Genomic DNA, 13,540 nt, shown 5'->3' with positions numbered 1-13,540 from the left:
CATAAAGACAGAAAGTAGATGAGTGATCATTACCCCCTTGGGAAGGGGACGTACAGGGTTTACTTCTGGGGGGATGAAAAGGTTCTAGAAATGCAGTGGTGATGGCTGTACTGCTCATGTACTAAATGCCACTGAACTGTACCCTTTAAAATGGTTAAGATGGTGAATTTTATGTCATGTGAATTTGCCACAATAGAAAAAGAGATTATGGCAGTCAGCAGTAACGACGCAGACTAAGCACATTTCTGTGTTAGTAGCACACATTCTTTTTTCTTTTTTTTTGCGTTACGTTGCCCTCTCACTGTTGTGGCCTCTCCCGTTGCAGAGCACAGGCTCCGGATGCGCAGGCTCAGCGGCCATGGGTCACGGGCCCAGCTGTTCCACGGCATGTGGGATCTTCCCAGACTGGGGCACGAACCTGCGTCCCCTGCATCGGCAGGCGGACTCTCAACCACTGCGCCACCAGGGAAGCCCAGTAGTACACATTCTTATGTGCGACTTCATTTACCAACGCGACAACGGGGCTAAGAGTCAAAACATGCTAAAAGTTTAAGGAAGTGCTATTATTCATACAAAGCAAAATTACTTGAAGTAAGAAAAATAAAGGCACTTCTTGTACATAAAAATGAATCGAAAGGAAGATAAAAGACGTAATTTTCTTTCAGGGAAAGAGTGGGTTCCCTTCTGAGAGGAGAGTGTGTCTCACCTCTCCCTGGGCTGACGGCTGTGAGGAGAGGTTTATGGTCACTCATTTTCTCCTGCCTCTGCTTCTGAGAAGCCATTTCCAGTTCTTTTTTTGCCAGGAGGGTCCCAGACGGGTAGAACAGGCCAGTGGTCTGTGTGCCCACATCCTTCTTAGGCCCAGCATCAGGCTTGGGAAAAGGAACATTTAGGGGCTGCCAGGCAGATTGAGGCTGTATGAGCAAGGCAGAAAACATTAAAAAAAAAAAAACCTATAATATAAATTAATTAATTCTCCATTTTATCACAGAAAACAATTCTAATCAGGAGTAAAAGTATCTCCAAAACACTGTACTTTGAACTAAAAGGGGTTTTCAGGCCTTGCCTCACCTTCTTTGCTTGTTTTTCGCAGCAACTCCCAGCCTGAGCCCTGAAGCCAGCCCCACCCCTTGTCCACTGACTGTCTCAAATTCGGCAAATCAACTGATGCTCCCTGTCCTGCCGCCTGAGGCCTGGAAATCTATCCTCTCAGCTCTACAATTCAGAGGAGCATAGACTTTACTACCCATCCACACTCAACTACTGGGCACCTACATTTTCTCTGAGACACTCTCCTGCATCTGGGCCTGGGGACCTGAGAGGACCACCATGCAAGGATATGTACTTTGCACACTGCACAAAAGCATTGCATCTAAACAGGTAATATTCACATAGTGGACATTGTATGTTTGCATATTAGGACAATTTTTATGGTAAAAGAAAATGTCTAACAAAATTAGTAAATTACAATCAATTTCCAACAGATGGCAGTCAATTGTCTTGAGAAGAAAAACACCATGTCTCATTTGCACAAAGGTGCCACCTCGGTTATTGGCAGTCCCGGGATCTGCAAGTGTTTTCATTTGGGTTAAGGAACCGTGAACGCCCTAAAAATGAATGCAAAGTTGCTGAGTGCTTTTCATTTGGGTTAAGGAACCGTGAACTCCCTAAAAATGAATGCAAAGTTGCTGAGTGCACGTGCATTCTCTCTAACAATCATCAAGCTTCAAATTCTTCTAATGAAGAGATTTGAAGAATCTAAAGAAGAGAAGAAACCCCAACAGTCTTTCTGTAGCTTAGACAAATTCATAAAAGTCTAACACAAAGCTGGTTACAGATTAAGTCCTTCTGAAAATAACCTTGTGAGATTTTCCTCAAATATGCCCAGTTGTTATAAGTGGCGAAAGCAATTGTACGAACCCAATATAAGTTTTCTAAAATATAAAAGAGCAGGGGGAAAGTTCTTGGTGTGCTACACAAGAAATTCACGAGACGAGAGTACATTCTATCCCATGTATTTTAAAGCTCCCTAATGACATTACATCTATTACCTTGCACACGCAGTTAGACCTCGATTTACTACAGATAAATGCATATTTACATCTTTGAATTCTGAAGAAATCACTCGAGTGTTTAAAACATAACGTGGTTGAAGGTATTTACACACCCAGTTGAAAGTCCACGAGAAAGGTCTAAGTGTTTCGGCTCTCTTCCCCTGGGTTGGCTCACAGGGCCGAGAACACAAATTCAGAGTCACAACCCCTTCCTGGGTCCAGTTCTTACTACCATGGAGGCCTCACCTCAGCAAAAGGGCCAGGTTCTCCAGCAGCTGGAGCCAAGCTGTTCTCCACACTAGGTCTTGCCAAGGACTTCACGTAAATACCACAGGAGCCACAGAATCGTGCAGATGGGTGATTGCTGGCTCCACATTTACAACAAACGGAGTAGCAAGTTGCAACGCCAGGCTAGAGGATAGAAAATACTTTTATATTTTCATGAATATCAGAGACACAATTTTCCCATACAAATTACGCCCATACCATACAATCTGCAGCCGTCCAAAGAACACATGCCCATACCCTCTGACCCTGTAATTCTACCTTCTAGAATTTATCCTACAGATGGACAAATTCACAAAGAAGTATATTCAAGACCATTCCCTGCAGGATTGTGGTTTTAGAGGAAATAACTGGAACCAGCCAGCCCTAAACGTCCAGCACCAGGGGATGGTCTAAACGCACCACGGGACATATAGACAGCAGAAAAAATGAGGAGGTTACTAACGAGATACACTGCTAGGAGCAAAGAACTGGGTCTGTGTTCATATTAAACTACCAGTTACTTATTAATGCATCGAATGGCTGAAAGAAGACCTCAGAAAGTGGGTTACAGTGATTACTTCTGGGGGTAGGAGCCGTGGGACTAGGATGGGAAGGGAGACTAACCCTTCACACAAAACCTCTTGCATTATTTACATGTGACCCTTACTCCCATAATTCTGAGTGTTTCATTAAAAAGGTAAGTAGACAATCCATAAAAGAAGAAAACACCAGGAGTCAATAGATGAATGAAAAGGTTTAACCTCAAAAAATGCAGATGAAAACAGCAATGAGACACCTTCTCAATCTGAGAGAACTAATGATCTCTGTCTGCAGATTCTCAGGGAAATAGGTGCTAGGACCCAAATCCCAAGAAGCGATTTCAGCAAGGCTGTGGAAGGGAGGAGCCTGGCTCTGGGGGCCCCTGAGGCACAGAGAAGCTGTGTTAAAACCCCCATGGCGGCTCCATATCAAGCTTCCCCTGCGCTCACGTGGACGGGTGGACACAGGGCCGTACAGGCGGGTCAATACCCCAATCCCCCTCCCGATGCGGAAGAGAAGGAAGCCGCAGGCCAGTGCAAACCCCGGAAATACGGTGGTACTTCTGCCCCACAGAGTAAAACTATGATGAGCTTCACCAGTGAATAAATTAGAACAAAGAACATGCGCTGCTTCATGGAAAGTCGAGGAAACTGGTGCCTCACATATCTTGAAGCCCCCGTTACCTGGGACGCCAAAGGCAGCGTGCCCACCGCCCTCGCTGTGAGGATGTTACTAGAGAAAAAGCCTGAGGAGAGGGGGCGGCCTGAGAGGTCACGGCCGAGGCTCATCCTCTCTCCTTCGGACTCTGGTTTCCATCTGGCAATGTTAACTTACTTGCCACTCCTGACACAGGAGAAGAATTATTTTCTTTGGGGGAGGGAGTTGGGATTGTCTCATGAGACTTTCTGAGGCTCTGGCAGGCGGACCTGGACTAGAATCTTCGCTCCCGCTGCTAAACCCCACGGCAGAGGTGGCACGCGGGCGCCCTGGTCGGCTCTGTTTACAGATGAGGGAAAGCGAGGCACCGAGGGGGTGAGCCCCGCGATCTGAACCCAGGTCAGCCGACTCTACGCTATAGCCGGGCTTTCATCCACGACTCCATGCAGCCCCTTCAACACAGTGGCTCCCTCACGGGGCGCTCCTGCGGCGGGATTTCACCTGGTTAAGCGCAGCGCAGTCCGCAGGAGTGCTCAGCACAGGGTCAGGCTCCCTGTGTCAGCTTCCTTCCCACTAGACCTGATTTCCTGGAGGGAAAGGACTCTCATTTCACACTTTTCCCCACAAGCACAGGACCTGGGACCTGGCACCTGGGAGCCACTCAAGTAGTTACTGAATGAATCAATCGATCAATGAATAACTGACTCCATTGATAACGGAACGTGTGCATACATTATAGAAAGTGTTTACTAAGGATAATTTTTCCTCAAAGAAAACTATGCACCCAGTGTATCCTGTTTTACTTCAGGGATTGCTCTGTTGTCCTAAAACAGACATCTTTCCAGAAAGAGGCTACCCCAGCTCCCAACACCCACAGATTCTGAGAAAGAAGACCCCTTTAGTATATACTTATCCTCGCCCCATTTATGTGCAATTAAAGGAAAACTCTTTGGGATAAAATCAAAGGAGAAACCCTTTGGAAACTTTTCCTTCAGACTTAAATTTCAATTTATCCTGCTGTTAAAGCAGGGTTTTGATACAAAACTTGCTAATCTGGGTTTCTAAATACAAAGCCTTCAGACCTTTCATTGAAATGCACAGTGATTCAGTTATACATATATACATTCATACGTATATGTGTATATATATATATTCTTTCTTCTCTTAATTTCTTTAAGAGATACATACAATTGTTTAAAACATAAACCACAACATTCTTGAAGGGTTTATGATGTATAAAGGTGTAATATGTATAACTGTAACATAAAGGATGGGGGAAAGGATATGAACCTATACAGTTGAAAGATTTCTGTATTTAACCTGATGTGGTACAATAATAACTAATTAGACTAAAAAGTTAAAAATGTATATTTTAATCACTAGGGCAACTACTAAAAAATAATGCCAAGAAATACAGCTAAAAAGTCAACAAGAAAATTAAAATATAATTCTAAAAAGTATTCAAAAACCCCCAAAAGGCAAGAAAGTAGGAACAAAGGAAACAAAACAGATGGGAAAACTAAAAATCAATAATCAATAATAAAATGGTAGATCAAAAACCAAACATATCAATAATTATATTAACCCTTGATGGACAAAACATTCCACTTAAAAGGCAGAAATTATCACAATGGATTATTTTTTAAAAAAGGAAAAACAAAATTACAAAAATTTAAAAAGGAAAAGGAAAAACAACTATATGGAAGCCAGAGACAAGGTCCAACTATATAGACTGAAAGTAAATACAAAGATAAAAATATTCCATGTAAACAATAAAAAGGAAGGCTGGAGTGGTTCTATATCAATATAGGCTGAAACAAGTTTAGGGGAAAAAATGTATTACAAGAGATAGAGAGGGAAATTTCATAATGATAAAGGTTAGATTCACCAGGAAGACATAACAATAAAAAATGTTTATGTGCTTAACAAAATACATGATGCAAAAAGTGACAGAGTTAAAGACAGAAGTAAACAATTCCAGAATCATTGTTGGAGGTTTTAATACCCCTTTCTCAGCATTTATCAGAACAATTAGAATATGATCAGCAAAGACATATAAGATCTGTGCAACATTACACTTTGACTTCAGTGATATTTATAGAATACCCACAATGACGGAACACACTTTTGAGTGCAGCTGGTATGTTTTCCAGGTTAGATTATATACTGGGCCATAAAACAATTTTCATTGACTGAAAATAACTCAAACCATACAGGGTATGTTCTCTGACTATAATGGAATAAAATTATAAATGAGTAACAATAAGATAAGGGAAACCCCATATATTTGGAAATTAAACAACCAACCTCTAAATAAATCATAGGCCAAAGGAGAAATCACAAGAGATGTTAGAAAATATACTTTAATAAAATTTTAATAAAATTATAATAAAATACAACCTACATAAATTATAATAAATTATAATAAAAATACAACCTACATAAATTTGTGGAATATTGCTAAAGAAGTTCTTAGAGATAAATTTGTAGTCTCTTTTTAAAAAGAAGAAAAATTTTAAATCAAAGATTTGAATTCTCACCTTAAGAAATCAGAAAGAGAATATTAAATAAAATCTAAAACAAAGAGAATAAAGGAAACAATAAAGAGCAAAATTCCAAAAAACGAAACCAAAAAATAGAGAAAATCAATGAACCAGAAGCTAGTTCTCTGAAAAGATCAATAAAAGTTTTAAGTCTCTATGGGACTTTCCTGGTGGTGCAGTGGTTAAGAATCCACCTGCCAATGCAGGGGACACGGGTTCGAGCCCTGGTCTGGGAAGATCCCACATGCCAAGGAGCCACATGCCCATGCGCCACAACTACTGAGCCTGTTCTCTAGAGCTCGTGAGCCACAACTACTGAGCCCGTGTGCCACAACTAGTGAAGCCTGTACACCTAGAGCCCGTGCTCCACAGCAAGAGAAGCCACCACAACGAGAAGCCCACGCACTGCAACGAAAAGTAGCCCCCCTCGCCGCAACTAGAGAAAGTCCACACGCAACAAAGACCCAACACAGCTAAAAATAAATAAATAAATAAAAATTTAAAAAATTATAAGTCTCTAGCTGGAGAGAGAGACTGAGAAAAAGAGAGAAAAGGCAGAGAAAGGATGAGAGAGAGAGAGAGGAAACTGAGAACACAAATTACAAACATCTGGAACGAAAGAGGCGGTCGCACTACAGATCCTACAGACATTAAAATGGTAAAGAGGGGAAGTCATGAAAAAAACGCCTGATAATACCAAGTGTTGGTGACAATGCAGAGAAACTGGAACCTCCATATCTCACTGGTAAGAATGTAAAACGGTATAGACACTTTGGGAAAAAAGTACGGCAACATCTTATAAAATTAAAGAGGAACTTAGATGGAACCAGCAATCCCAGTCCTATGTATTGACCCAAGAGAAATGAAAACTACGTCCACACACAGACTTTCATGTGGAATGTTCACAGCAGCATTATTCATAATAGCCTGAAACTGGAAACAACCCAAGTGCCTGTTAACTGGTGAATGGATGAATTCGTTATATTATATCCATAAGGTGGAATAGTACTCAATTATCAAAAGTTTTAAAAAATTAATACATACAACATGAATGAACCTCAAAACATTATGGTAAATGAAGGAAATCAAACACGCGCACACAAGAGCTACAGACTTCCTTAAAAGGCAACGCCACAGTGTCCAAAGGGATGAGTATTTTCTGGGGCTGGTGATTATGGGAGGGGCTCTGCTTCCAAAGAACATGAGGAAACTTTTTACGGTAACGGGACTGTTCTGTATCTTTACGGTGGTGGTGGTTTAAATGACTGTATATAACTACCAACAGTCATTAACCTGTAAAATTAAAATAGGTGAGTTTTATTGCTTATAAATAATACCTCTATAAAACTTGGAACAAAAAGAGTTCCTTTAAATCAGCTAGTCTTAGACTGTCAGTAATTAGACAAAGCATTAACAGATACCTTGGGGAATTCCCTGGCCATCTAGTGGTTAATACTCTGTGCTTCCACAGCAGGGGTGCACAGGTCCGATCCCTTGTCGGGAACTAAGATCCCACAAGCCACGTGGTGTGGCCAATTAAAAAAAAGAAGATATCTTGGCCAACCTTCCTGTTAAGGGGTAAATTGTTGTAAATCAACAATTAAAAAGAAAAATTTAAATAAAAGCAGAGAAAAGAAGTTACAAGTATATGAAAAACAAAGATTTTTTTAAAGGTAAATTGTATCTCCTCCAAAGAGGAGTCCTAACCCCAGCACCTAGGGTTAAATTTTTTCTTAAAAAAATGTGACCTTATTTGGAAATAGGATCTTTACAGAGGTAATCAAGTTATTATAAAATGAGGTCATTGGGGGGGGCCCTCATCCAGTATAACTGGTGTCCTTATAAAAAAGGGAGACAGAGAGATACACACCCAGAGGGAAGAGGGTGTGAAGTCATACAGGGAGAAGGTGGCCAGGTGACTGGGGTGATGCACTCCACAGGGAGCTGGAGAGAGTTCCTTCCCTAGAGCGTCACGGACAACAGGGCTCTGGCAGCATCTTGATTCTGGACTTCAGGTGCCCAAAACTGTGAGACAATGAAATTCTGCTGTTTCCAGCCACTCGGTTTGCGGTACTTTGTGTTGGCGGCCCCGGGATCGCAACCCCCTGCCTGCTGATACTAACGTGCTGACTACACTGACCATCACATGCTTGTCCAGCTTCCCAAGTAATTGCTCCGAGATGAGAACCCCCCAAACAGAGAGAAATATTATACAACGCCCCCAAGGAAGCAAGTATTTTTCTTCTAAATTGGCTAGTAAACGCCGACTTCTTCATGGGATTGTTAGGCCAGGGCAAGAGCCACCAGGAAGTAATTTTAAACTTCATCACAACATTTTATAAACATAAAACAGATCAGCTACACGGAACCTATTCACTAAATTTAAATTCCTTCATTTTAAACACTCAAGTTAGGCTGGCAGGAAACCCAGCGATGGGTGCCCACCGTGCTCTCAATTTCAAAACACAGCAGGCACGCCGTGGAATTGAGTCTCTTTTTGGTTAAAGCCTCATTTCACTTAAGTGCTGAAAACTCACTTATTTTTGTTTAAAGTACTACCTATAGTTGTTACCAGCACTTGTACTTTGCAACTTGCTTTCCTAGGATCGGGAATTTGGGACTTGACATGCAGTATAAAATCAGTATGTGTACATTTTGCTTATTGATATGCTGTGATCTGAGGGAATCTGGAATGTTTTACCAAGATAAAGCTTAAATTTTTTCTTAAAAAAACAAAGCAAAACAAAAACAAAAAAACACAGCAGGCACAGTCCACACAGACGTGCCTGCCCGTGAGTGAAATGTGAACGGCCCCTACCCCACTGGCTGCCGCCAGCCTTCCATGCAGTCACTAAACGGAATTGTAAGAAATTGCCAACTTGATTGAATCACCCTGAAGACTTTGAAAACAGTTTTGTACTGGTGCACATAGAAATGTTGCTTTCACTTTACCGTGAGCAGCTTCTTTTGGTCTCTGCCCTCTCCTCCCCTGCAAACTTCCTCTCCCCTCTGCAGACTATACTTCGTATCACTAACACTGAACATTTATCAGCCATTAAAATACAGGACTGGCATATGCAATCAACCTACCTCTTGTGATGAAGACAGGGGCCCCTCACAGGTGACACAGTATCTCAGGTGAGCAGGGTTCCCTGTGCCGCAGGTGCGGCAGATTGCTTTCTCCTTGAAAACAGAGAATGAGAAATACGTGTTTCCACGGAGGCTCTCTCATTTCTTCACAGATAAATGTATTCATTTTTCCTGCCAATTCATCTGCATAGTATAGCATACTAGGACTAAAGGGTGTTAATAAGGTAGAATAATATAAGAGGTACATTATCTACCACCATGATGATTAGCAGTCAGATATTCTGATGATTTCATGATCTAAAACTTATCTTTCAAAATAACTTACATGGAACACAAGTTTGAACACACACACACACACCATGCAAAAAGGGAAACCATATGTAGCTGTGCTGATTTGAAGTGGCATCTGTAGGTTGATTCAAGTTTAAGGTTTTATTTCAAGGCATGATACTCTGAAAGCCATGAAAGCCAGAATTGAGAAGTTTCATATTTATTTAATCATGCTTTCTATTTCTTTCTTATTCAGTATTTAGTATGTAAATTCTTTAAGTCCAAGAAATCAAAGTACTGTTCAAAAAAAAAAGAAAGAGGGCTTCCCTGGTGGCGCAGTGGTTGAGAGTCCGCCTGCCAATGCAGGGGACATGGGTTCGTGCCCCGGTCCGGGAAGATCCCACATGCCGCGGAGTGGCTGGGCCCGTGAGCCATGGCTGCTGAGCTTGCACGTCGGGAGCCTGTGCTCCGCAACGGGAGAGGCCACAACAGTGAGAGGCCCACGTACCACCAAAAAAAAAAAAAAAAGAAAGAAATAGGTGTTCCTTTGAGCAAACAGCTGTGCAAGGAAATCATTAAGCAGTCTTTCCAGCCGATCAGCCAGCTAGAGGCCCTATACTAACACCCAGACCCTGAAATTGGATTTAGGAATTATTACAACATAAAGTGTCAGACAAATGAACATAGTTTTGAAAGAAACAAACCCCAAAATGAAAAAACTGAAAGAGAGTACTCATTTGGCCTTAGGAAGGCAAAGTGACTATGTTGCACTGCTTCTGAGTTATCATTTTTTTCATTGTGGAAACTGTGCTACTTGGTGGGCTCCGTCTCCTGGCTTCAACAATAAACAGGAAGGCCCAAGACCAGCAAAAGAGTATACGTTTACAAGTAACCTAGTTCTTGGCCTGGGGTCTACCCCACGGGGCTTTATATTAAATATGAATTTAGATTTGCTCTGTAGTTTCTCACTTAGAAATGGAAAAATAAAAAGACCGTCTTAGAAAATGGGTCATAAGTTTAACCTTCTGAGTCAGGAACCTGGGGATAAGCTGCAATACAGAAAATAACAAGAGAAAAAGAAAAGATGGTTAACACAGCCTAGCCAGAGTTCGGCCATGGGAGGTTGGTAACTAACATCTGTTTAGTCACTGGACTATTCTGCAGAATTCCCCTGTCCTTTCCAAGTCATCCTCAAGTCCCACTTACGTAAAAGACCCCAAGGTCTTCCTAGGAGCCAGAGCCAGCTCGGGAAACCACAGTTCCCAGCCCAGAGAACACCTCAAGGGCAGAGGCCAACTCACTGCTCCTCAAAATGGCAGAGAACCGTAGACTTGCTCTCCGTGGGTCCTGACACCTCCTGGTTCCAGCTTTCTCTCCAGTTGCTTAAGGTCCCCAAAGCATAATCTGCAATCATCAGAGCTTTTCTGTGAGATTTAAGGCAGTGATCTTCCTGATCTGGTAGAATCCACTGAGAAGTGAAACAAATTTCCTGTCCCTCAGTTAAAATACAGTGAGATCAAATGAAAATAATCCATCTGTTTGCTGCAAGAAATACTCTAGAAAGAGAAAACTATAAACTAAGTAAAACTGCTTACTTACTAAGTCCAATGGCCCTCAACTTGCAGGACCCACAATCTAAAACTAGTATGTCCTGGGACTTCCCTGGTGGCTCAGCAGATAAGACTCCACACACCCAATGCAGGAGGCCCAGGTTCGATCCCTGGTCAGGGAACTAGATCCCACATGCATGCCGCAACTAAGACTTCGCATGCCGCAACTAAGACTTTGCATACCACAACTAAGGAGCCCACGTGCTGCAACTAAGATCTGGTGCAACCCAATAAATAAGTAAATATAAAAATAAATAAATAAATGGGTAAACTTTTAAAAAATAACTAAATAAATAAAACTAGTATGTCCTCCATACCTGCCATTTGTGTACGTGTGTGTGTCTGTGTGTGTGTGGTGAGAGCACCTGGAATCTACTCTCTTAGCAAATTTCCAGTATACAAAGATGGATATGTTAATTAGCTTGACTGAAGTAATCATTTCACTCTGTATATGTATCCAAACATCACCACCGGGGCTTCCCTGGTGGCGCAGTGGTTGAGAGTCCGCCTGCCGATGCAGGGGACACGGGTTCGTGCCCCGGTCCGGGAAGATTCCACATGCCACAGAGTGGCTGGGCCCATAAGCCTTGGCCGCTGGGCCTGTGCGTCTGGAGCCTGTGCTCTGCAGAGGGAGAGGCCACGACAGTGAGAGGCCCGTGTACCGAAAAAAAAAAAATCACCACCTTAAAGATATGAAATTTTTATGAAAATAAATAAATAAATAAATAATGAAAACTAGCATGACAGGGGCTTCCTTGGTGGCTCAGTGGTTAAGAATCCGCCTGCCAATGCAGGGAGTATGGGCTCGAGACCTGGTCCGGGAAGATCCCACATGCTGCAGAGCATCTAAGCCTGTGTGCCACAACTGCTGAGCCTGCACTCTAGAGCCCACGAGCCACAACTACTGAGCCCTCATGCCGAGAGCCTGTGCTCTGCAACAAGAGAAGCCACCACAGTGAGAAGCCCGTGCACCGCAACAAAGTGTAGCCCCTGCTCACCGCAACTAGAGAAAGCCTGCACATAGCAACGAAGACCTGATGCAGCTTAAAATAAATAAACTTATTAAAAGAAAAAACAACTAGCATGACATAACTCTGCCCAGTCCAAACTAACTTTGCCCAATCCCAATACTGCCTTGCAAAACTCTCTTTAAACAGAGTGAAGTAAGTCAGAAAGAGAAAAATTAGTATCATATATTAATGCATATATGTGGAACCTAGAAAAATGGTACAGATGAACAAGTTTGCAGGGCAGAAATAGAGACACAGACATAGAGAACAAACGTATGGACACCAAGGGGGGAAAGCAGCGGGGGTGGTGGTGGTGGTGGTGGGATGAATTGGGAGATTGGAATTGACATATATACACTAACATGTATAAAATAGATAACTAATAAGAACCTGCTGTATAAAAAAATAAAATAACATTCAAAAAAATTTTTTTGAATTTAATAATCTTTGTTTTTTAGAGTAGTTTAAGGTCCACGTCAAAACTGAGCAGACATTACAGGGAGTTCCCATATACACCCGTCTGCACACACAACCCCCCAGTATGAACATCCCGCACCAGACGGTGCATTTGTCACAACAATGAAGCTGCACTGGCACATCCTCATCTTCCAAAGCTCACAGTTTACCTCAGGCTGCATTCCTGTCAAATTCTCTTTAAAATCGCCCAACCGCGGTACTGAAACCCTATAAATACCCTTCCCCATCTTCTCTCTTCTGAGATGCTGCTAAGATGGTCAAAGTGCTGGTTCATCTCACTGTATTCGGTCCAGTAAGCACAGCCTTCTTGGTCGACAGGCTTTCCTCATGGTTTCTGGGGTGGCTTTTTGACACCACGCGGCTCACTTCTTGAAGAGCAGTGACCATGACCCACAGATAAAAACCTTGTATCACAAGCACTACATCATAGATTCACGTATGTCCGTAGGGATGATGTGGGACTCAGGCCACCACCAGGCAGCCTTAATGAGGATCCTAAACATTTACAACAAGCACTTTATAGAAAGCCAATACCCTCATTTGCTGCCTCATCCACAGCACTGGCAACACATTGACCAGTTGAACGGTTCCAAGCAATTTCGTGGACCCGGCTTAAGTCACTGGGGTAAAACTTTTCCTTACAAAGCAGCTGGAAGATGAGAACAATTTTCTAATCTCCCAAATGATAAGCTTTAATTGACACAAACCAGTAGGTACTGGCAAACTTAATCTCAAAGAGGATTTTGTAAGATGCCCAGGTCAACTTGACACAGAGCTGTGGTTACACTGGCATTAGCCCTGAATCATTGGGCGAGGGGCTGGGGTCTCATAGGAGGTACCTGTGCCCTCGCTGTGTGAATCCTCAGATCTCTTTCAAAGACTAATGACTTCACGAGGATCCCAGCCCTAAGCCTCACAGATTCCAGGAACCCCAGACACAATGGGAGTCCTGGAGGTAAAACATGTGTTGCTAGTTAGAGCCGGAAGGAAGCTGAAGGTCTCTTTCTAAAAGAGTTCACGTG

The 13,540-nt window shown here is 42.5% G+C and overlaps 1 protein-coding gene across 4 annotated transcripts in view; it reads right to left on the bottom strand.

Annotated features, from left to right (window-relative positions):
• The window catches only part of DZANK1 (double zinc ribbon and ankyrin repeat domains 1), a 74,704-nt gene that overhangs the window by 25,352 nt on the left and 35,812 nt on the right, over positions 1-13,540 (bottom strand). For all 4 annotated transcript variants that reach the window (XM_060122585.1, XM_060122586.1, XM_060122587.1 and 1 more), the window contains exons 10-12: positions 9,152-9,244; positions 2,301-2,465; positions 707-914 (exon numbers count right to left, since the gene is read on the bottom strand). In XM_060122585.1, the coding sequence (XP_059978568.1) occupies positions 707-914; positions 2,301-2,465; positions 9,152-9,244 (466 nt within the window). The remainder of the gene's footprint in view (positions 1-706; positions 915-2,300; positions 2,466-9,151; positions 9,245-13,540) is intronic.

This window comes from Lagenorhynchus albirostris, chromosome 15 (genome assembly GCF_949774975.1).
Source record: "Lagenorhynchus albirostris chromosome 15, mLagAlb1.1, whole genome shotgun sequence".
NCBI classification, from domain to species: Eukaryota; Metazoa; Chordata; class Mammalia; order Artiodactyla; family Delphinidae; genus Lagenorhynchus; species Lagenorhynchus albirostris.
This window is presented reverse-complemented; position numbering and strand designations above follow the sequence as displayed.